The following is a 20,747-nucleotide window of genomic DNA, read 5'->3' as shown; positions in this document are numbered from 1 at the left end:
TGAGCACTCACCTCTCGGCCGTGATTAGATAATAGAATCAACCAGGAATTAACTTACATTCGTCTCCCGAAAAGGGTCCAAGCTCCGTCGGAGCTCCGGTCTGTGTCCTGATGGAACAACAATGATGATCATTGAATGACACTACCAAATCATATACTAAACCATATCTTTCTCACTTTACACAGACGCGACTCGGTAAATCCGGGCTTCGTTTACGTACAATTTCCTCCCCTCCCCACTCTGCCCTTCAGTCTTTGCCTGAGCCTTCTGTAAAACACAATAAAGTAAGATTCTGTCTCAGGCTCCCAGGATTCTTACCCTCATTGCAATCTCCCTTCCGTTCTTGTCCTCCCCCCTCCGGATTTTCTGAATTACTTGTATGTATGCGTATCACCCCATATCTGTATCGTTACGGGTAAATGAGGCTTTGTGGCATGGGCCGAAGATAACCGTAGACATAGATTCGCCCAATTTAGGCTCGCTCGACCAGATCCAGATACCATTAGCATAAGAAATGTGGGGGAGAAGGTGTCCCATTAGAAGCACGGCCGCCACGACGTCGCCAGCCAGATGTACACGTACTGGCGGCAAAGCTCGAATCCTTGGACGATTTCTGGTTTATCAGCCGGTCCGACCAGTTTCCCTCTACTGCCCCTCCTCTCCCCTCCCCTGCTCCCCCTCCTTCGCTTTCTCGCGTTCCCGCCATCTATCGGCTATTTCACTCTCTCCGCGCACACATTTGCTTCCTACTCTCACGATTGCTGGCCATTCGTCCTCCGCAAGGTGTTGCTCTTCTGATTTCCGCACCCGCACAATGGCATCAAATGACAGAGATGTCCTCCCGGACGTGTGAGTTGCAAACTGTGACTTTTGGGTTTTCAAAAGACACTTCTCTAACGATGAGCACAGAGCTGTCCCAGTCCATTACGACGTGTCTTTGTTTGATCTGCAGTTCAGTGATAATTGGGGCTATAATGGTATCGTCAAGGTCAAGGCCAGAGTCACCCGCCCCACGAAAGAGATTGTGCTCAACTCGAAGGAAATCGAGGTTCAGAAAGTCGAAATTTATGGCGAAGATGGTCCGTCATCACCTGCACCGGGCTTTGCCCACGATTGTTTCCTTTGCCATAATATTGACGGCCTCCGTTAGGGACCAAATTGTCCGAAGCATCCGAGATCTCTTATGATAGAACCTCTGAGCGGGTGGCTTTCAAGTTCCCGTCGGAAATTGCACCCTCAGATATTCTTCTCTCGATGAATTTTACCGGAACCATGAACAACGCGATGGCCGGGTTCTACCGCTCTAAATACATCCCTGTTGTGGAACCAGTTGAAGACACACCCAAAGAAGGAGACTTCCACTACATGTTGAGCACCCAATTCGAGTCTTGTGATGCGCGTCGGGCTTTCCCATGCTTCGACGAACCAAATCTGAAAGCCACCTTTGATTTCGAGATCGAGGTGCCCACCGGTCAAACTGCCCTGAGCAACATGCCTATTAAAGATGAGAGGGCTGGACGTAAGCCGGGACTCAAACTTGTCTCTTTTGAGAGAACTCCCGTTATGAGCACATATGTGAGTCTTTCCAGTGATCCGGCAGGGAATCTCTCTAACATCAAATCCAGCTTCTGGCATGGGCAGTTGGCGATTTCGAATACGTGGAGGCGATGACAGAGCGCAAGTATCAAGGAAAGAGTATACCCGTCCGTGTCTATACAACCAGAGGTCTGAAAGAGCAAGCTCGATTCGCTTTAGAATGTGCTCATCGCACCGTTGACTACTTCTCCGAGATTTTCGAGATAGAATATCCCTTGCCCAAGGCAGATCTTCTCGCTGTCCATGAATTTGTGCATACCCTTTCTTACACGATATCGAACAAGTCAACTAATACTGTATAGGCGATGGGTGCTATGGAAAACTGGGGACTCGTAACGTATCGAACAACTGCTGTTCTTTTTGAAGAGGGCAAGTCCGATACCCGGTATAAGAACCGCATTGCTTATGTGGTCGCGCACGGTGAGTCTTCTTCATCAAAGCAATACCACCTCATACTTAACCTGCAATGCTCTCAGAATTGGCCCATCAATGGTTTGGCAATCTTGTTACAATGGATTGGTGGAACGAACTATGGCTTAACGAAGGGTTTGCAACTTGGGTCGGTTGGCTTGCTGTTGACCACTTTTATCCTGGTAAGTTTTGGCCATCACGTGATCATTGTCCCATAGAACTAACCCAGATCCTACATTCAGAATGGAATATCTGGTCTCAGTTTGTTGTGCGCAATTCCCGAGGTAAATCCGCGTGTTAGTTCTATGTTAACCGGCACATAGGCTGAGGGTGTTCAACAAGCTTTTCAGCTTGACTCTTTGCGGGCATCACATCCGATTGAGGTACCCGTTAGAAACGCTCTCGAAGTGGACCAGATTTTCGATCACATCAGCTACCTGAAGGGAAGCTCGGTCATTCGCATGCTGAGTGATCACCTCGGTCGACAGACCTTTCTACGCGGTGTAGCTGCGTATCTCAAGGCACACGCTTACGGCAAGTTGGCAAATGCAATAGGCCTGCAAACATCGAGTTGCTGATTTGAATGGTGTACAGGAAATGCTACCACAAATGATCTTTGGTCGGCTCTAAGCAAGGCATCCAACCAGGATGTAACTAGCTTCATGGTAATGTTCTTCAGTCCATTTGAGCTTCCCTGAACTAATAGGGCGGCGAAGGACCCTTGGATTCGCAAGATCGGATTCCCTGTTATCACTATCACCGAGGAGCTGGGTCAAATCAACATCCGACAAAACCGCTTCCTCTCGACAGGTGATGCCAAACCAGATGAGGACGAAACAACATGGTGGATTCCGCTAGGTATCCAGTCGGCTCGTGAGGTGTCTGACACAAATAAGGGTGCTTTGGTATCTAAATCAGATTCAGTTCCCGGTGTGGGGCAGGAATCCTTCTACAAGATAAACAAGAACCTTTCTGGTTTCTACCGTACCAATTATCCTGCTGATCGTTTGGCTAAACTCGGACAGTCTTTGGACCTACTAAGTACTGAGGATAAGATCGGCCTGATCGGCGATGCTGCTGCTCTTGCCGTTTCTGGTAATGGCACAACGACTGCCTTGTTATCTTTATTGAGTGGTTTCAAGGAAGAAAAGAACTATCTGTCAGCATCCCTTGAACACCGTTAATACATCTTCTTTGTGATCTCAGTCTCTAACGATGTCTATCTTCTAGGATCTGGTCTCAAATCTCAACTTCCATCGGAAACTTACGTTCGGTGTTTGCTCAAAACAACTCGGTTTCATCAGGGCTGAAGAAATTCACCCTTGAATTAGTCTCACCCGCCGCTGAAGAAATTGGCTGGGAGTTTAAGCCCGAAGATGATTATCTCACTGTACAGCTTCGGAAACTTTTGATTGGAATGGCATGCCATGCTGGGCATAAAGAGTAAGTATCTTCACATCCTGAGGCTGCTTAACTGAGACCTTCACTAACATTGAGCGTTAGTATGATTTCCGAGGCAACACGACGATTCCAGCTCTGGAACACTGCTAAAGACAAAAATGCTGTGCATCCCAACCTGCGCTCTGTTATTTTTGGTGTTGTAGTTTCTGAGGGTGGAACTCAAGATTATGTTTCCGTCAAGGAGGAATATTTGAGAACCGATTCTGTCGATGGAAAAGAGATCTGCCTAGGGGCTCTTGGACGCACGAAGAATCCCGAATTGGTCAGGGATTATCTCGATTTTGTCTTCTCAGACAAGGTTGCTATACAGGACATACATAACGGTGCAGTTTCACTTGCTTCGAATTCAAGCACTCGCCATCTACTTTGGGAGTACATGAAAGCGCATTGGGACATGGTTGAATCACGTTTATCGACAAATAATGTTGTTTTCGAGCGCTTTGTGCGAATGGGACTTTCCAAATTCGCCGATCACACCATTGAAGCCGAAATTTCTGCCTTCTTTCAGGATAAGGATACCAGTGCCTACGACCGTGCTCTGGTTATTGTTGCTGATAGCATCCGCACAAATTTGCACTACAAAGACAGAGATGAGGGTCTAGTGTTGGAGTGGCTTCAGGTTCATGGATATGCTTGATTAGTTAGGAACAGTGATTGCCGCTCTCTTGAGGGAGTGGGTTTGCATGACATAGTTGTTCGGTGAGAGCCAGTCCCGTTGTGGCTGGGAGAATCACCCGAGCAATAGCAGACGAAACAGCTGAGATTGAATAAAGCAATACGCAGAGGTGCCTTCTCACCTTGTTCATTGGCTTGTTGGGTGTCTGTCGAGGTAAAGTAGCATTAATGGTATCAGAATGAGATGGTTATTTGTGCAGTATTACAAATGATGATCCGATCTCAGGGTCTACATTGTGGTGGTTTCTGATGGAGAGTGGTTGTACCTCTAACACATTCTGCAGATAATATTACTGGAACATGCCAATGAACAATGTGCCTATATCTACTGCGACCACGCTTACCTTACTTATATTTAACTACTAAGTTAACAGTGAGTCAGTTTACTAACTAGTAGTTATCCCAGTTGTTGGACTTAGTAAGACTTCCTGTACCAGGACAAATCCAGATTGGTCCATGGGCTTTTGAGGTAGGTGGGTGGGTCAGTGAGTGTGAAACAGTTACCAGCAGCCCGCGGCTGGAACCTGCACATTGGGCTCCCCTGCTCTCCTGCAGTCGTCAGCAACGCAACAACCGCCATTTCCAAGAGACCGCCTGGTCACCCTCAGCTTAATAGACAGACGCTCCGAGCATCATTTACAACCACAGCTTGCTGCCACTCTTACTCGCACCTTCTCATCCAACGCATTCAGATAGCTTTCGAACCAGTCCTCGGTAGTCTTCTTCTTTGTTCTAAGCACCTGCAAATTTCGACACATACCTCCACCGTTTCCACCATGAACCCTGAGTCGTAAGTGCCTCGATCCGCTTAGGCCCCGAGCGATTCATCGGGTTGCGTGCTGTTGTATTAATCACCACAAACTCTTGCATCACTTTCCATCTATCGTGCAGTTCCTTGGATTGTCTCTACTGACCGGTCGGCATGTTGCTAATTTGTGTGTTCTCTTAGAGTTGCCCCGATCTCTCCCCGCCTCCATACTCCCTTCCCAATGGCGAGAAGGAAGATGGGCGGCCCAGCGTCTCATTCATAGCTAGGCTGACGCTTTGAGCAGATACGACTACCTCTTCAAGCTTCTCCTCATTGGAGATTCCGGTGTTGGAAAGTCCTGCTTACTACTTCGATTTGCCGATGATACCTACACGGAAAGCTACATCTCCACCATCGGTGTCGATTTTGTATGTGTCTTTCCCAACTCAGGCTCCGCCTTCCCCGTGTACCGGCCTGCTGATAGTATGCCTTAGAAAATTCGCACTATTGAACTCGACGGAAAGACAGTGAAACTCCAGATTGTAAGGAAGCCAGTATTGCGAGATGATGACCAGGGATCACTAATGCATTTCAGTGGGATACTGCGGGCCAGGAGCGATTCAGGACTATCACGTCGTCTTATTACCGTGGTGCTCATGGTATCTGCGTTGTCTACGACGTCACTGATATGGACTCATTCAACAACGTTAAGCAGTGGCTCCAAGAAATCGACCGTTATGCCACCGAGGGTGTCAATAAGTTGCTTGTGGGCAACAAGAGCGATATGGAAGACAAGAAGGTTGTGGAGTACACAGTGGCCAAGGTACGTCGCTACAGTCGCCAGTAGCTGGAGTTTTCCGGTCGGCAACTAATGGAATATGTGAATGCTACAGGAATTTGCGGACAGCCTCGGAATACCGTTTCTGGAGACCTCGGCCAAGAATGCCTCGAATGTCGAGCAAGCTTTTTTGACAATGGCTAGACAGATCAAGGAACGTATGGGAACTGCCACCGTCAACAACAAGCCTACTGTGCAAGTTGGTCAGGGCCAGGGAGTTCAGTCTGGTTCTTCCGGCGGCTGCTGTTAGGCGTCTGTGCTTGTGATTCCAGGTGCTGTCCTTCCAACATGTAACGGCAGAAGGGGAATTACGGGATCCAAGAAGATGAGCTAGAGGGAAGATGTACCGGCTGCGCCCTATCACTGGCTGTCTTCTCAATGCTGGGGTGGATGCAGACCCTTCATGCTAGGAATGGCCATAGGAATAGTTTCATTGTTCATGCTTTAGAAGGCTTGCGTTTCGTCTTTATGCACTGTCATACCACAGATGCACCTACTCCCATCCCCGCCTGCTTTTTGCTGACTTTTCTTTAGTCTTCACTGCCCAGCCCCCAGTCCGCTTCCTTTCATTGTTTCTTGCTTTCATCACGCTGGTTTCCACCCATAATCTTCTCAAGTCTCTATCTCTTCCTTACTAGTGTCTCTCCCACAAGTTTCCATTCGATTGGTCTTTCTTCTAGTAAGTTGGATTGTTTGCCTTGTTTACTCGCCCGGGGTCGATTATTTAATTCAGAGAACAATGAATCTTTAAGCAAAAGCGTCGAACCAGTGGGCTCTTATTACCGCGGGTCCCATCCTTCCTCCTGATCCCTTCTCTACTATTTGCCTTCCGTGTAGACTTTTCTACTCAACTAATAGATTAATGAGTGGCTAAATACCAGTCCAGGCCGACAGATGGGTCTTAAGGGTAACAACGAATGTACAGCTGAGTATAGGTACCGTGACATTTATAGTACTTACCCACCTCTGTAGTGCAAGGAAGGGGGGTGGGGTGGCCCAGGGGTCGGCAGCCCATTAAGTGATTGATTGGTTACCGCAAGAAGGAAATGTCACATGCGAAATTGGCTCAGCTTCTTCTCCGTATTGAATTGCTAAGCCTTAGGTGTTGGCGACCTGACTTTTCCTACTACCTAGTCGCCTCTTTGCATCTGAGAAATTACCTGCCGCCGAATGCAAGTGATTTCATAAGTCCTTAGGTAAAAAGTTTTTTGGGGGGGGGGCTAAGAGTGACTCCTGCGATGTATGTACAGTACAGTACGCTCCAGGTGTGTAACGGACCTCATCTACGATAACGATAACAACGTAGCGTGACTCCGATATGTCATTCTTTCTGACTACTATGCGGTATACAGTACATACTCGGGTGCCGATGTGAGCTACATATGCTTTCATCGCACCAGCCCTAGTCCTGTACATGTTGGCGTATACCGCTGGGATCTGGTCAACATCCTGCTGGGCACTGTCTGTACCTTTGGTAAACACGCGACTGAAACCCGAATTTTGCGGGAGGGGCATCAGCCGAGGCCCAAATTTCGGTAAACGTCATGAGCGTCGTTGCTTTTACCTCCTGAGCCGAGTCATTCTCGCGCCCTTCTACATATCTCGGTGTCTTAAAACTCGACCCTTTCACCTGCCCCCCCCCTTTCACCCTTCTCTTGATAAGGTATCTAACAACCAACTTCCTGCAGCTTTCTATTGTTGGTGTCTTGATCTTTTGCTTCGTTCCTTCCTGCAACGCTCGCCCTTCCTTTACCTGATTCTCTTAGTTGAAAGAATAGAAAGCCCCTCCTTCCAAACTCTCCCAGTCATATCTGTGAGTATTGCAACGCGTTGACTACCTTCACTACAAGCAAGTTTCCTTCTATCATATTAATCTTGCATCGTGCTTGGATGCAGCGTGAAGAGTCCGTGGCCGATGTCTCAAGCAAGCATCCATGAGGAGAAGAAGGGGTTGGCAGTATCCGCTGCCATGCAACAGAGCGATAATATAGCGCATGCCTTGGCCGGTGCTGGAGGCGGCATTCTCTCGATGGCGTTGACGTGAGTAACGCTCCCTGCTCGACTGGGTCTTCATTAACGCTTTGTTTAACCTTAAAAGTTACCCGCTCATCACTCTCTCAACGAGGGCCCAGGTTGAATCCAAGCGGGCCCATTCGACAATCTATGACGCGGTTCGTCGCATTGTCCAGAGAGAGGGACTTGCCGGACTATACTCGGGACTTGAGTCGGCACTTCTGGGTATCAGTGTTACCAATTTCGTTTACTACTATTGGTATGAATGGACACGCTCCGCCTTCGAAAAGGCAGCTGCAAAAGCAGGAAGGGCATCTAGAAAGCTCACAACCGTTGAGTCGATGGTTGCCGGGGCTATTGCAGGGATCGCCACAGTCATGATCACCAATCCGATTTGGGTGGTGAACACCAGAATGACAGCTCGCAAATCTGATTCGGATCAGAAGTCATTGCCTGGTGCTTATCTTGGAAAGGAGCGAGCATCGACAATCGCTACACTGATGGACTTGCTGCGCCGAGAGGGCCCAAAGGCCCTCTTCGCTGGCGTCCTGCCAGCTCTCGTATTGGTGGTCAACCCTATCTTGCAGTATACAATCTTTGAGCAATTGAAAATCATCGTCGAGCGTCGTAGACGGATGACACCCAAGGATGCGTTCTACTTGGGTGCCCTTGGTAAGATACTCGCTACTTCGATCACATATCCTTACATCACAGTCAAGAGCCGCATGCATGTTGCAAGTAAAGAGGGGCCCCAGGAGAGTTTGAATGGGAGTTTGAAGAAAATAATTCAGGAAGAAGGTTATGCTGGCCTATACAAAGGCAAGTGAGCCCTAATTGACGAAGTGCTTTTAGAAAGACAGCTTACATTATTCCAAACAGGAATTGGGCCAAAAGTGACGCAGAGTGCAATTACTGCGGCATTCTTATTTGGTTTTAAGGATGTTTTGTACGAGGCTATGGTTTCCATTCGGAAGAGGGGTCGTGGGATTTCGAAGTAGAGGCTGGCTGTATCACTACGAGCAGTATCGTTTTTGGGAAGGGCAGGAGGGGTTCTGACCATTATGACAGCCTACAGCGAACTTAGGAAACGTTTTCTCCTTAGATATTTCTTACAATCCTGTCTTGCTATGCAGCAAGGGAATCATGATCCAGATTTGGACATTGTCTTTGATGAATAGTTTTCAACGATGGGTCAGATGGTAGAGTGGCCTGAGCTCTTAGTCATGAGTGGATCTAAACCTGACTGATTCGATTATTCAGTCAATGGTCTGGTTGAACTTGCTTGTTCACAGATGAGTAAGTAGTCTAGTATACAAATACAGATGTACACAGTCAACAGCATGATTAGCGACTGCTGGACACTTCTCTCCGCATGTGATACGTACCAATCTCCATCGCCCCACAATGACATCACGTGGCTGAGCAGCGCCACGGGGCGATGCCTATCGGAAACAACTACTGCTCGCTGTATATAATGCACCCCCTCCTATGCATCTACAACACCTATGTTCTCTGTTCATCCAGAAGCCGGTTTCACTTCCCCGTCTGGTATAATTTCAGATGAGAATCCCTTTGACAATTCAACACTGTCTTGTTGAAACCATAAATAAGTGCTAAGCTCACTAGTCTTACCATCTATATCATTCATGTCGTTTGCCCCGCCGCCCGGCCCTCCGACTCCTTCCGTCCCTGAAGGATGGAAGGCTCAATTTGATGACCGCTATAATCAGTGGTATGCATACCACCCAGTCATCGAATGCAAAATGGATAGAGCAAGACTGACTGCGACCTCAGGTTCTTCGTAAACCTACGAACTGGTCGATCACAATGGGAACGTCCCGAAGGACCGAATCGAACAGAACCAGAAATACATGGACCACCGAGCGAGCCGCCACCGTCTTACGATGCGTCGGGTCCTGCTGAACCCTCGTCACTGGCTGCCGCAGGTGACAAGAAAACTGTTGATTCGAGGAACCCATACAAGCCACCAGAATCTGCGCACCATAATCTAGATGATGATGCTCGCCTTGCTGCGCAGCTACAGGCAGAGGAGAATGCCCGAGCTCGTCGCAGGAGCCCTGCGAGCTCTGGCGGTGCTGCGTCTGACTACTACACCGATGGTTCTCGTAGACAAACTGCCGGATATCAGTCATCGGAACCCCAGTCGCAGAACTCTTCTCCTGGACAGGCTCAGCAGCGCAGCAAAGGGTTCTTCAGCAAGTTAAAAGGAAAAGTCGCCGGTAATAGCGGCGCGTCATTCCCTCGGCCGCAGCAACCCGTACCGCAACAGTCTTATGGCTACTCTCAAGGCGGGTACTACTACGGAGGAGGCGGTGTTGGCGCCGGTTATGCCCCGCAACAGACAGGGTATGGTTACCCATCATATCCACCACAGGGTAGCTTTTACCCAACCCAACAACAGCCGCAGCAGCGACGGCATGGGATGGGCACCGCGGGGGCTGCAGCTTTAGGTGTCGGAGGTGGGCTTCTAGGTGGCATGCTGCTCGCTGATGCTGTGGAAGACATGTCGCACGATTACGGTCCTCCCCCAGGTGATTATGGGGATGATTATGGGGGTGACTTTGGCGGTGGTGATGACTTTGGTGATTTCTAATGCATCGCTCTTATTTTCAGCCCATCTCTGTTTTGATGTTTTATGTGCGAACAGGTTTAGATCTATTCCCTGGCTGCGCGAGATGCCCTTATGAATAGCTTATGTGTTATGATGATGTATACGGTTTGTCGCTCGTGCGTCTTAGAATTGTGTGGTCCAGCGCGACAGCCGCTCCTCCCGTCACTGGCCCGCACGTACGATGTATTATCCATAGCTCGCCTACAATTTCACCTCGCGGATACTTTGGGTAGAAATCTCTTGTACTTCAGACCAGAGCATACAACAAATTCGATGTGCCATGTGGGCAATCAACGTTTCCGATCCACATTCCTAGCCTAAATGAGTAACCCAAACTGTCTGCTCGTTTAGGCGAGTTCCGTGGTATTTTTTTGAAGCTATATCGTTATCTTCCTGACGGTGAGGTTTTTCCTCAATAACGATATAGCCGGACTTGATTCATGTTCTTATTTTGGATCAAATTCAAACGCTATAACTAAGCCTCAGATGAAATATACTTACTTCTATATGAGCTTTTTTCCCGGGCGCAAGGCAAAATGGTTCGTGAAGCGTAGCTGGCCCATGCCATCGTTAAGGTAGAGCGAGGTGAAGGGGGATCTGTAAACAGACAAGGTTTACTTGAGTAAGCTAGCTCTAATGTTATACGCTCTCTACCTCCAGAATGAAGGTCGGTCAGCATCCATTTTCCCGCGCTGCATCGTCATTCTGATGCCGCAGGGCCTGCATACCTATGCTCTCCTCCGAGAAGCACTCCCACTACCTCTGCCCGACGCAGTAACTCCGTCAGCACCAGGGGCGGGCCTGGGAGTGGCTCCAGCCATCCACCCCGCCAAGTCGAAATTGCCGGGCGCTCCGCCGCCGGCCATGGCGCTGCGTGTGGCGCCCGTAATCGGGGAGGAGCGAGATTGTTTCTCGAATTCGGCACGCATCTCGGGGTCCACTGGAGCACGGAAGTATTAATAAGGGCAGAACGGAACAAAAAAAAAACACTAAATATGTCCTAAAAGAAAATAAAATGCTTCGGGTGAAGAGAGAGGCAACTCACTGTTTTCCATCAACTTCGGCATGCCGAATGTAAAGCCCAGAGCAACCAAAGCTAGTAGGATCATAGGATTCTTGAACAGCGCCAAGGGCGAGACTAATTGATTAGGACGGGACAAACGATCAGCCATTTGTTATGGTCCATGCCAATGTGTCGCGATTCAGATAGAACATACACCGGGGGCGTTCCTCGTAGAAATTTCTCCGGGCAAGGACTCGGGCCTCGACAGTCACATCGGGCGTGGTTGCGGCAGAGACAGCTCCATCTTGCCCAACAGCAGTAGTGGCATCTAGGATGTACTTCTCTGAGCCTCGGTTGTCCCAAGGGTTCGCGCGGAATGTCTCCCAGATCCCGAGAACGGTTCCATCAGCGGCTATATCTACGCGGTACGGGGCGAAGATGAAATCCGGGGAGCGGATGTCGAGCAGGTAGGATTGGGGCTTCGATTGGGCAGGGATATTGGCGAAGACGAATGTCGCGGAGCGAGTGAGGGATGCAGTCAGCTGCGAGGGCGAGGAGGGCGAGGAGGGAAGCGTGGACAACGTCGCATGAGTTCCAGCGGGGAGAGCGTGGGGATTGGGGAGCAGACTGGATGAGGGAATGGTGATCGTGAGGGCTGAATACACCAGCATTGGTGCAGACAGCAGGATAAGAACGAGTCCCACCAGGGAGTTGCTGGCTGAACGCATGGTGGGCAGCAGTCGCTGGTTGAGGGTTCCAAGGGACTGATCGGTTGGATTGACTAAAGAAAGAGTTGGGGTCGAACTAGGTAGGGAGTTGCAGATGATGTCGTATCGAGAAGCTCTAGCGCCAAGCAATCATTCGGGCCAACCACCGAGGGCTCATGTAAATGTGCTGTGATTAGATATACCTTACTCATCATGAGGCTAACTTCACTATACTAGTCTTAATATCTCTGGTGGTAAGAATAGTGACTCCCTTTTCTATGTATGCAGCAGTAACTGCCGTACAATACCTTATTGTCCCTCCCCAACACACACAGAAACCCCACAACCCCCCCACCCCCCATCCCCCGGGTGAAATACTAACCTTTTACCATGCTCAAAGGCTCAGCCTTGGATTCCAAGATCATTGAAGTGCTAAATAAACTACATGAATGATTGAATAATCACAGGGAAAATATGTACGAGGCAGCTCCAGCAGTCTAACTGGCTAGCATGAGTTTTAGCACATAAACATATTATCGACGTCAATATCTCCTAGAGCTTGGCCTTCGGAGCGGCTTCCTCAGCCAACGCCGTCGTATATAAGTCATCCAGAAGATGGCGATACTTCTTCACAGCCGGAGGACGTTTCAGCTTCAAACTAAAGAGTTTGGATATCTAGTCAGACTTGCGCAGTATGTAAAGAGAAGGGGATTCCACTCACGTCGGCGTCAACAGATTGTTCTCAACTGTAAAAGGGTCCAGCATCAGCGCGCAGTTCTTTATTTTTTCGTAGCCTGCAAGTTTGTGTTTCTTTGCGACGCGGTCGAGATCCCGCAACACCGCGCGACGTATCTGAGGTTCATCCAACGTCGATTTGATGCCGTCAATGTCCGTGACCTCAATGTTTCGACGGAGCACTTTGCTGGCCCACGGAGCATATGATTCGGGCTGCACGCCAAAGATACCCACCAAGAAAGTCTGTACACTATCACCATGGACGTAGCCCTGCGCCAAGTAGCCCAGCTCAGACAGGTAAACGCCCTCAAGACGCTCGGGGGAGATGTATTCTCCCTGCGCCAGCTTCAAGACATTCTTGCGACGATCAATGATGATGATTCGGCCCATATCATCAATGGTGCAAACGTCACCGGTCCGGAACCATCCGTCTTCAGTCATCGCATTGGCCGTTTCTTCTGGGTTTTTATAATACTCACGGAAGATGTTCCCTCCACGTAAGAGCAGTTCACCCCGTGGGAAGGGCTTATCATCGACCGAGTAGTCCATATCCGGAAGAGAGACCAAACAGGCCTCGTTGCATGGAGCAAGTCGCCCACAATTCCCGGCAGTCAAATCTCGCGGGGATTGAGCGCATGCAATAGCGTATGTTTCGGTCAACCCGTAACCTTGGATAATATCGGTACCAGTAGCCACTCTCAAAAACTGGTGGAGGGTCGGGTCCAGAGGCGCAGAACCAGAGACCATCACTCTAGTGCGCTCCAGGCCAAGCGCCGCGGAAACCTTTTTCGACCAGATGCGATCATACACCGCATGCTTTATTGTAGCTTTGCTAGCGTCGGGATTCTCCAGGTTTGCTGTCTTCGCCGCAACAACATGTCTCGACAATGCTCCCTTAAAACCGGGCTGGTCCACGGTAGCTGAGCGAATGACATTTCCGAAACGACTGAACAGTCTTGGAACTGACATGAACCCAGTAGGCTTGAGGACTTTCAGGTCATCGACGAGTTCCAGCATATTCCCATGGAAGTACCCAATTCGAGCCCCCGCCCAGAATGCTGCATGCTCCGACAGCCGCGCGTAAATATGTGCTAGTGGAAGATATGATGCCAGAGTATCACCAGGGGCCTGCGTAGTTACTACGAGGCCGCTTGAAGTTGCCGCGACAGTATTCTCATGGGTCAAAACCACCCCTTTGGGATTCCCTGTAGTGCCGGACGTATAATTTATGGTAACTATGTCAGATGGGGATGGGGGATTGCAGGTACGTTTTGAAAACGCCCCAAGCTCTTCCACCTCCTCGATGGTGTAGATAGATACCTCCAGCCCAGCCGCAATCGATTCGAGGAGCGCGCGCTTAGAAAGGCCGGCGGGTTCCCCGGCCTCCAGAGGATCCATGCTGACAATGATTTTCAGACCGGGCAACAATGGCTTTAAATTCAGCAGAGTGGGAATATGAGGCAAAGAAGTCACGACACAGTGCAATTCGGCGTGGTTGATGATGTACTCCGTAGCGTCTGCCGCGAGAACGTCGTAGATGGAGACCGAGTACAGACTTTGAGACATGCAGGCAAGGTCTATAGACACGGGAATTAGCAAGTTTCCTCTGCCCATATTTGCCAGGGTGCCTCATACCAGTCAGTTGCCACTCTGGGCGGTTCTGGGACCATAAACCAATTCCATATTGGCCAGGACGATGGCAGCCATGTTTCTGATGTAATTCGACCAGACCAGCACCAAAAGCAGTACGTCGCTTCTGAACCGTCTCATAATCCATCCACTGGTACGGACCGTAGGCCTTAACTATCGGATCATATGGGCGCCATCCCAAGCAGTCGCTTTTCGGCACTCTACCGGCGGTCGACTCAAATATGTCATGCGCAGTAGCCACCTGGGAAATCGAAGCCAGTCAATAACAATCACAATGTGGTTCTCATCTCATTGGGGTCCGCGAACGAGCATACGTTAGGGTCTAGTGTTTTTACTAGCTCTTTTGTTGAGTTCCAGGTCCGGTAGACGGGAGAGCGCCCTGGTTTTTCGGTGCCCGGTAGGGCAACGCCGTAAGGTTTGCCTTTAGGGGGCTCCTGCTGTAGCTCGGTAGCGCGCTGGAGATGAGTCGGTAGTTGGGAGGAGAACATTGCGACGAGGAGCGTGACTACTCGATTGCGACCGAGTTAGTAAACAGCTCAACGGGCTGGCAAACCTGAAAAGGCTCACGGGTGGTCTCCTATAACTCAGAGGAAGATACCTCAAGCTCAAAAGCCCCTCAACCTAACAGTAAAGAAGCCGGGTACTTTGCTTGGACAAAAACCCGACGTTGTGTGTCAAGGTGATACAGGGGAGGGAGAGTGCTCGTCAAGGAAGTAGATGTCAGAACAAAGCGGGAGAATGGAAGTGGTTGAGAAGCTGAGAAACAGTGGCTAGACAACGTGGGAGGGGTGGGAGAAGAAAAACCGGAGAGAAAACAAGAGAGATGGAGGAGCAAGAGGGATTGAAGGAATGCCTCCCTCATTCATTCATTCATTTCATTTGCCTTAGGAGAGCAGGGTTTCCGGGGGGGGGGGGCCTGGAGGGTTAGATCTTCCAGTTGGAGGTTCCCCTTTGGCGGTTTCTCCGGAATTCAGACCGAAAGCACGAGTTCTTACTGGTCGGCCCGGCTTCTTCCCCCACGCGACGTCAAATTGGCAGAGTAGGTCCTGGGAGCCTCGGCACTTACTCTTTTCGGCCATCCATTGCGCCGGCCGGGTCCATTTCCATTTCGACTTGCTTTCGCATCCGTCGACGGTGAACTGGTTCATAATCATACTCATGATACTCATACTCATACTCGTACTCCAGGTGACTACCTCGGGATGTTGCTGCAGGAGTTCCTTGATATTACTTCCGCTTCTGTCTGCCATTGCGCATGCTCACAATTTATAGGAAAAGAGATAAAGAAAGCGGAGGAGAAAAAACTGGTTGTCTGACTGCTGCTACATACACGTACAGTATGTTCCACTTCTCATAGAGCTAGGTATAGAATACTCCGGACTCCGTCAACGAGTAGGTTGTGTAAGTCGCTATCCGATGAGATGTTGGAGTGTCTCACTCATCCTCACATGCTTTTTGGTCAATGCCACCACACCGCCCAATAGGCAAAGAATAGATGTCAGGTGGAACTTCACCCCGGGTACGAAGCCTGCTCTTCTGCCCTTTCCTGAGCACGTGGACCTTCATGTGGATCAACGAAGATCGATAATGTATATGCATCACAGGCGCAAATATTAACCAGCCGCGGGGAAATCCAAATGCACGCACATATGCAGGCTTTTTGTACTTACTGAGCACTACCCAGTTAGTCAATCCAAAGATAGTCACAGGAGCAGAACACTATTCCTAAGTGAACTTCGATTCATACCCGACAAATAACGCAGCGTAGGCGGAAGTCACATATATGATACATTAGGAAAGTAATAGAGCTAAGAGCAAAGTCTCGCACCGAACGCCATGCCAATGCTGACATCCCCTCCAAACAGAATATGAATGTTGTACAAATAAGGCTTTGTAGCATGCCCCGAGGGCAAGCACTTGAGGCTCCTCAATGGCTTTCTCACCCATCGTCCGTCATAGAGCGAAGAAACCCGCCTTTCACCCCAATGCAATCAGAACTCCAGATAATTTTATATGTGCATGAACTTTGCAGTATGTATGTGCCGGTCTCAATTAATAGGCAAAGAAGAAAAGAGATCAGTCCGAGATCTCCATGACCGACGAGAACGCAATCAAGAGGGCGCCTGTGCCAAACAAAAACTCCTAGTCAATGAGCTGGTCCGGGCCCGAAATTATCCAAGGACCGCATGAAAAGCCTTCTTGTACCATTTGCTGGATGTCGGTACAGATGTCTCCCACGTCTCATTCTCCAATTCCAACCGGCCCGTGTCAATATCAGCCTCGAGCGGGTGGACGAAAGACGTCCGGTAAACAATTTTATGGCCGACGTAGAGCACCGCGAAAAGAATCAAACTGATATAAGCGGTGAAGAAGCTCGTGACATCGAAGGAGGGAATCCAAGCGGTAAAGCCCTGAGTGATGATAATAAGAACATTGAAGAACAGACCATACCAAGAATAGTACGGCTGCCACAAGGCCTTGTACGGAAGACAATCGCGAGAGATGTTACGAGCCTTCAGGGCACGCATAAAAGCCAGATGACAGCCGTTGAGCGAGGCCCAGGTAATGAAGCCGGCCACACCAGCAATGTTGACCAACCAATTGAAGACAGTACTGCCAGAATTGGAAACGTTCATGAATCCAAGCAGACCGAAAGCAGAGGTGAACGCCACGCTGAAAAAAGGTACACCTTTCTTTGAGGTCTTCTTGAACCAACGAGGAGCAAATCCTTCTTGCGCCAGGCCGATCAGTATACGGCTGCCACTATAAACATTCGAATTGGCAGCCGAAAGAACCACGGTCAGCAAGACTGCGTTGATGATATGTGGCAGCACACGAACACCCGCAAGCTTGGCGGCGATAACGAATGGCGAAGAGTTGGCGTCATTCCCATCTGTGAGAAGATCGTCGTTCGTGTATGGCACGAGAATGCCAATGAAGAAGATAGTGAGAACGAAGAAGAATAGGATCCGATAAAAGGTTTTGCGAATGGCTGCGGGGACTGTTACGCGGGGATTTTCGGTTTCCGCGGCCGCAATACCTACTAATTCTGTTCCCTGATAGGCAAACCCGGCCTGAATAAGTACGGACCAAAAGCCAACAAACTTAGCGGTAGAATCAGGTGAAACACCACTGTAGGGAGAAAACGGCCCCGGATGCACCCAGTAATGGAAGCCTAGATAGCCCTCCTTTCCAGCGCCAGCGTCAATGCAGATCGCAAAGATCATAAAGCCGATGACTGTGATGATTTTGACACTCGAAAGCCAGAATTCCAATTCGCCATAGAAGCTGACAGGCAAACAATTAAGAAGCGTGATGACGACCCAGAAGATGGCGATGAAGACAGCGATATTGATGCTATCATCCCAGAATTGGATTATAAGCCCTGTGGCTGTGAGCTCAAGCGCGTATGTCGAGGCCCACGAAAACCAATAGATCCAACCCATAGCGAAGCCGAGACTGGGGTCAACCAAGCGAGCAGCATAAGCTGTGAAAGCGCCCGGAATCGGAATGTAAGTTGCGATTTCTCCCAGAGACGTCATGACCGAATAGACGATTGTTCCGACGAAGGCATAAGCGATGAGGGCGCCCACGGGTCCGCCATTAGCAACAGCAGTACCACTACCGATGAAGAGACCTGTGCCGATGGTGCCTCCTAGAGCTGGGGTCAGTCTATGCTTGTGGGCGGCACCCTTGCTGCGCAGGGAGGAAAGAGGCAAGATGATTCAGAGGTTCGGGGAAGGAACCAACAGAGTTCACTAACCGATAGCGATCATCTGCAAATGCCGACTTCTCAGCTTCCGCTTGAGCTGGGGCAACGGGTTGGACTCGCTGTTGGCGCCATGCTTTTCGCAATCGAAGTCATTCAGATCCGGCGAAGGGTTCGTTGTGTGAACTTGGACCGTTTCCTCGCCAGGCATCATTTTTCCCTTTCCCCCTTCGGCGGACTTGGACGTGATGTCGACCTCGTTCCGGAAGGCCATGTTCGACCCCTCGACGGTCCGGGTAACTGAAAGTTTGCTCGTGCCTTGCTTGATGGTGGGCAGGCCGGCGAGGTTGTCAGTCGGTCAGATGAGTAGAGCAGACCACGCGAAAGGCAAAAATGAGACTAGGTTCGGAGTTGGCAGGGGAAGAAGAGGAGAAAAATGAACTGGCGGCCACCTGGACAGACTACTCCACCAGGGGGAAGACAGGTTTGATTTGATTGAGTCACTTCAAGACTGGGTCGATCCAGCAGATTTTAACGGTGGGCTCCTCAGTTGTCGGACCACACCGAAGAAAATCCACAGACGCTAAGACGAAATCAAAACAACCCCTCAGGTCCCCAATCGGCCAGAGACCAGGTACGTATTGATGACTTTGGCCGAGATAGCGAACATAATCGAATTGTGTTTCGCGGAACCAGAAGATGTTATGTAAAAAGAATAGGTTAGGGTCGTCCAGCAGCGGATGCAACCCCGGGGGCAAAAGAGGTGAGTCTCCCGCCTCTATCCACCACCTGCACTCTTCGCAATGAGAGGAGGCAATGACAGGCACGTATCACTAATGAAAACGACAACAGGTGTGTACTCAATTCGTTGTGTCGACCATTTGACCTGGGCTTACCCCGAGAAAATCCATCTTGGAGGTCTTGGACAGTCCTTGGCCACCACCAGCAGCCGGGGAAGCCTTTGGCGTCTGTCTAGAACTTGGGCGCAGAATGCAGGAGTAGTCGACTGGGACTGGAAGAGGCACGAGGGAAAGAGGCGCAAGCGTGGAAAAGAGGTGCCACTTTACCGCACTAAAGCATCCTCCAGCTCCCCCATCCATGGTTGATAGTCCTATAGAGCACCGCTGGTTGTGCCCAGGCAACGAATGGGAACCCTATCTCGCAACTGTGCCGCTCCACCGTGTGGGCCCTGGAAAAGATAATCGCCAGCTGGAGACAGAGTTTTCTCTTCTTTTTCTCTCGTAAAGCTTACCGGCTGTTGCAGCGTTGCCACTGGCTTTTCCCGTCATCGGCCCGAGGGGAGCGGGCGGGAAAGGTGAGAAGAGGGCTGCCAGAGAGGGATGCTAATAGTGTCACTCGTACAGTACAGTGCATAGTTAAATGTCCTTCCGCTTTGGTAGTCGACCTAAGAATGCTTGCTTCAAGAGGCGTATCAGAAGGTGTAATCTCCATCTGGGTCGCAATCGATGAAAAACAGACCAGATCAAGGGACGCAGCTGTTGTATGATGGATGTATTGAGTACTTCCGGACGGAAAGAACGGAGAACGGAGAACGGAGAAGTGACGGAGGACCTATGGCTCTTACCGCCTGGCATACTCACTTAGTCTCACTCATAGGTACTGCGTACCATACTATCGCCGAGAACGGACCTATGCGAGGTCGGCAGTGCCCAGCCCAGCCAGCCCTATGGGGAAATGTTCTTGGTTTTTCACTTGATTGCCTAGTAAAGTGACTTATGAAAGAAAACATGATAAGGGATAAATTCGGTGTAAGTGATAAGTCAATGTAGTACGTAGTACGCAGTAACCATCTCACAGAATGGTTCAAGGTTGCTTTAGCACAAAACAAGGTGTACTGTAGACATACATGAGTAGTGAATTGCCGATTATCATCTAAGGTAGGCAATACTAGCTACAGTATTGCTACATAGTACTGAGTAGGTACTATACTTAGTTATACATACAAGCGGTGAGCGGGGGAACCATTGGCCCCCCCCTACGCAGTCTTTTGACTTCTGATGGGGTGCGGGAGTCCGTGCGGGAATACGGCAGAACGGCCAAGAAGAGCAGGCGGTCATACTGTAAACCGTACAAAACCTCATTGCCTACACATGGAAGGGAAGGGAAGGGATAACTTATAACCACTTTACTAAGTCTCTGACTAAGTGAACTTGTTAACTACTCATACTTACACCACTTACACAGTAGCTCATAGTCAATCACTACTACTCTGAGTAGGTTCAGGCGCGGGTAGAGCTCTCTGCTGCAGTCATTTACCCTCCCAGACACTCACGCCACTGGATAAGTGCCTCGTATGACAGTTTATCTTCCTTTCCCATCTTCTTTGATACCCGCGACACTTGCGTGCCAATTCGAAGACTTATCCCTCACATTTCGCCCTCGTACTTGGAGGGTATGATCAAACTGTCACTTCCGAAAGAGGCTTCCTACATCTGACATGCATCAACTACATACACAGTAGTGCATGTAGATGATAGAGGCAGTTTTAAACTTCCCCCCTCAGTGGGTCAACACCAAGCTTAAGTTGATCATCCACTGTAATGTAGTT

At 49.7% G+C, this 20,747-nt stretch overlaps 7 protein-coding genes across 7 annotated transcripts; 4 read left to right on the top strand and 3 right to left on the bottom strand.

The window, feature by feature from the left end:
• Positions 1-741: 741 nt before the first annotated feature.
• On the top strand, positions 742-4,448 carry BO95DRAFT_440358 (M1 family metallopeptidase). Its single transcript, XM_025585943.1, has 12 exons — positions 742-849; positions 910-1,079; positions 1,151-1,575; positions 1,626-1,847; positions 1,899-2,016; positions 2,073-2,189; positions 2,250-2,275; positions 2,331-2,541; positions 2,602-2,672; positions 2,724-3,166; positions 3,238-3,450; positions 3,511-4,448. Exons 1-12 carry the CDS (start codon positions 815-817, stop codon positions 4,103-4,105), a joined length of 2,646 nt encoding a protein of 881 aa, XP_025445072.1. The 5' UTR covers positions 742-814; the 3' UTR covers positions 4,106-4,448.
• Positions 4,449-4,919: 471 nt separating this feature from the next.
• Positions 4,920-5,979, top strand: BO95DRAFT_461137 (Rab family GTPase YPT1; the record flags this gene model as incomplete). Its single annotated transcript, XM_025588799.1, has 5 exons — positions 4,920-4,933; positions 5,196-5,319; positions 5,386-5,433; positions 5,487-5,714; positions 5,785-5,979. 5 exons carry the CDS (start codon positions 4,920-4,922, stop codon positions 5,977-5,979), a joined length of 609 nt encoding a protein of 202 aa, XP_025445071.1.
• A 1,665-nt stretch (positions 5,980-7,644) lies between these two features.
• pmp47 (putative peroxisomal membrane protein Pmp47) lies at positions 7,645-8,740 on the top strand (the record flags this gene model as incomplete). The annotated part of the gene is made up of 3 exons (XM_025588061.1): positions 7,645-7,769; positions 7,828-8,561; positions 8,622-8,740. 3 exons carry the CDS (start codon positions 7,645-7,647, stop codon positions 8,738-8,740), a joined length of 978 nt encoding a protein of 325 aa, XP_025445070.1.
• A 644-nt stretch (positions 8,741-9,384) lies between these two features.
• On the top strand, positions 9,385-10,604 carry BO95DRAFT_440354 (uncharacterized protein). The gene is made up of 2 exons (XM_025585942.1): positions 9,385-9,474; positions 9,537-10,604. The coding sequence occupies exons 1-2, from the start codon at positions 9,389-9,391 to the stop codon at positions 10,354-10,356; spliced, it is 906 nt and encodes a 301-aa protein (XP_025445069.1). The 5' UTR covers positions 9,385-9,388; the 3' UTR covers positions 10,357-10,604.
• A 27-nt stretch (positions 10,605-10,631) lies between these two features.
• BO95DRAFT_440353 (uncharacterized protein) lies at positions 10,632-12,180 on the bottom strand. Its single transcript, XM_025585941.1, has 3 exons — positions 11,592-12,180; positions 11,420-11,512; positions 10,632-11,314 (listed from the first exon to the last, which is right to left on the bottom strand). Exons 1-3 carry the CDS (start codon positions 12,103-12,105, stop codon positions 11,103-11,105), a joined length of 819 nt encoding a protein of 272 aa, XP_025445068.1. The 5' UTR covers positions 12,106-12,180; the 3' UTR covers positions 10,632-11,102.
• Positions 12,181-12,636: 456 nt separating this feature from the next.
• On the bottom strand, positions 12,637-14,957 carry BO95DRAFT_356664 (putative AMP-binding enzyme; the record flags this gene model as incomplete). The annotated part of the gene is made up of 4 exons (XM_025582315.1): positions 12,637-12,742; positions 12,806-14,396; positions 14,455-14,710; positions 14,784-14,957. The coding sequence occupies 4 exons, from the start codon at positions 14,955-14,957 to the stop codon at positions 12,637-12,639; spliced, it is 2,127 nt and encodes a 708-aa protein (XP_025445067.1).
• A 1,645-nt stretch (positions 14,958-16,602) lies between these two features.
• BO95DRAFT_51898 (putative arginine transporter) lies at positions 16,603-18,716 on the bottom strand. Its single transcript, XM_025592001.1, has 2 exons — positions 18,233-18,716; positions 16,603-18,124 (listed from the first exon to the last, which is right to left on the bottom strand). Exons 1-2 carry the CDS (start codon positions 18,450-18,452, stop codon positions 16,641-16,643), a joined length of 1,704 nt encoding a protein of 567 aa, XP_025445066.1. The 5' UTR covers positions 18,453-18,716; the 3' UTR covers positions 16,603-16,640.
• Positions 18,717-20,747: the final 2,031 nt, after the last annotated feature.

The sequence above is a fragment of the Aspergillus brunneoviolaceus genome (assembly GCF_003184695.1).
Source record: "Aspergillus brunneoviolaceus CBS 621.78 unplaced genomic scaffold BO95scaffold_14, whole genome shotgun sequence".
NCBI classification, from domain to species: Eukaryota; Fungi; Ascomycota; class Eurotiomycetes; order Eurotiales; family Aspergillaceae; genus Aspergillus; species Aspergillus brunneoviolaceus.
This window is presented reverse-complemented; position numbering and strand designations above follow the sequence as displayed.

Bases quoted from the DNA above. Each gene is read 5' to 3' on its own strand.
- BO95DRAFT_440358 (XM_025585943.1), top strand. From the start codon at position 815: ATGGCATCAAATGACAGAGATGTCCTCCCGGACGT. The intron at 1,848-1,898 runs GTGCATACCCTT...AATACTGTATAG, and splicing joins TTCTCGCTGTCCATGAATTT to GCGATGGGTGCTATGGAAAA. The intron at 2,542-2,601 runs GCAAGTTGGCAA...AATGGTGTACAG, and splicing joins TCTCAAGGCACACGCTTACG to GAAATGCTACCACAAATGAT.
- BO95DRAFT_440354 (XM_025585942.1), top strand. From the start codon at position 9,389: ATGTCGTTTGCCCCGCCGCCCGGCCCTCCGACTCCTTCCGTCCCTGAA. The intron at 9,475-9,536 runs GTATGCATACCA...CTGCGACCTCAG, and splicing joins GATGACCGCTATAATCAGTG to GTTCTTCGTAAACCTACGAA.
- BO95DRAFT_440353 (XM_025585941.1), bottom strand. From the start codon at position 12,105: ATGCGTTCAGCCAGCAACTCCCTGGTGGGACTCGTTCTTATCCTGCTG. The intron at 11,513-11,591 runs GTATGTTCTATC...CTAATCAATTAG, and splicing joins CTACGAGGAACGCCCCCGGT to TCTCGCCCTTGGCGCTGTTC. The intron at 11,315-11,419 runs GTGAGTTGCCTC...TCCGTGCTCCAG, and splicing joins GCCGAAGTTGATGGAAAACA to TGGACCCCGAGATGCGTGCC.
- BO95DRAFT_51898 (XM_025592001.1), bottom strand. From the start codon at position 18,452: ATGGCCTTCCGGAACGAGGTCGACATCACGTCCAAGTCCGCCGAAGGG. The intron at 18,125-18,232 runs GTTAGTGAACTC...CCCCAGCTCTAG, and splicing joins TTTGCAGATGATCGCTATCG to GAGGCACCATCGGCACAGGT.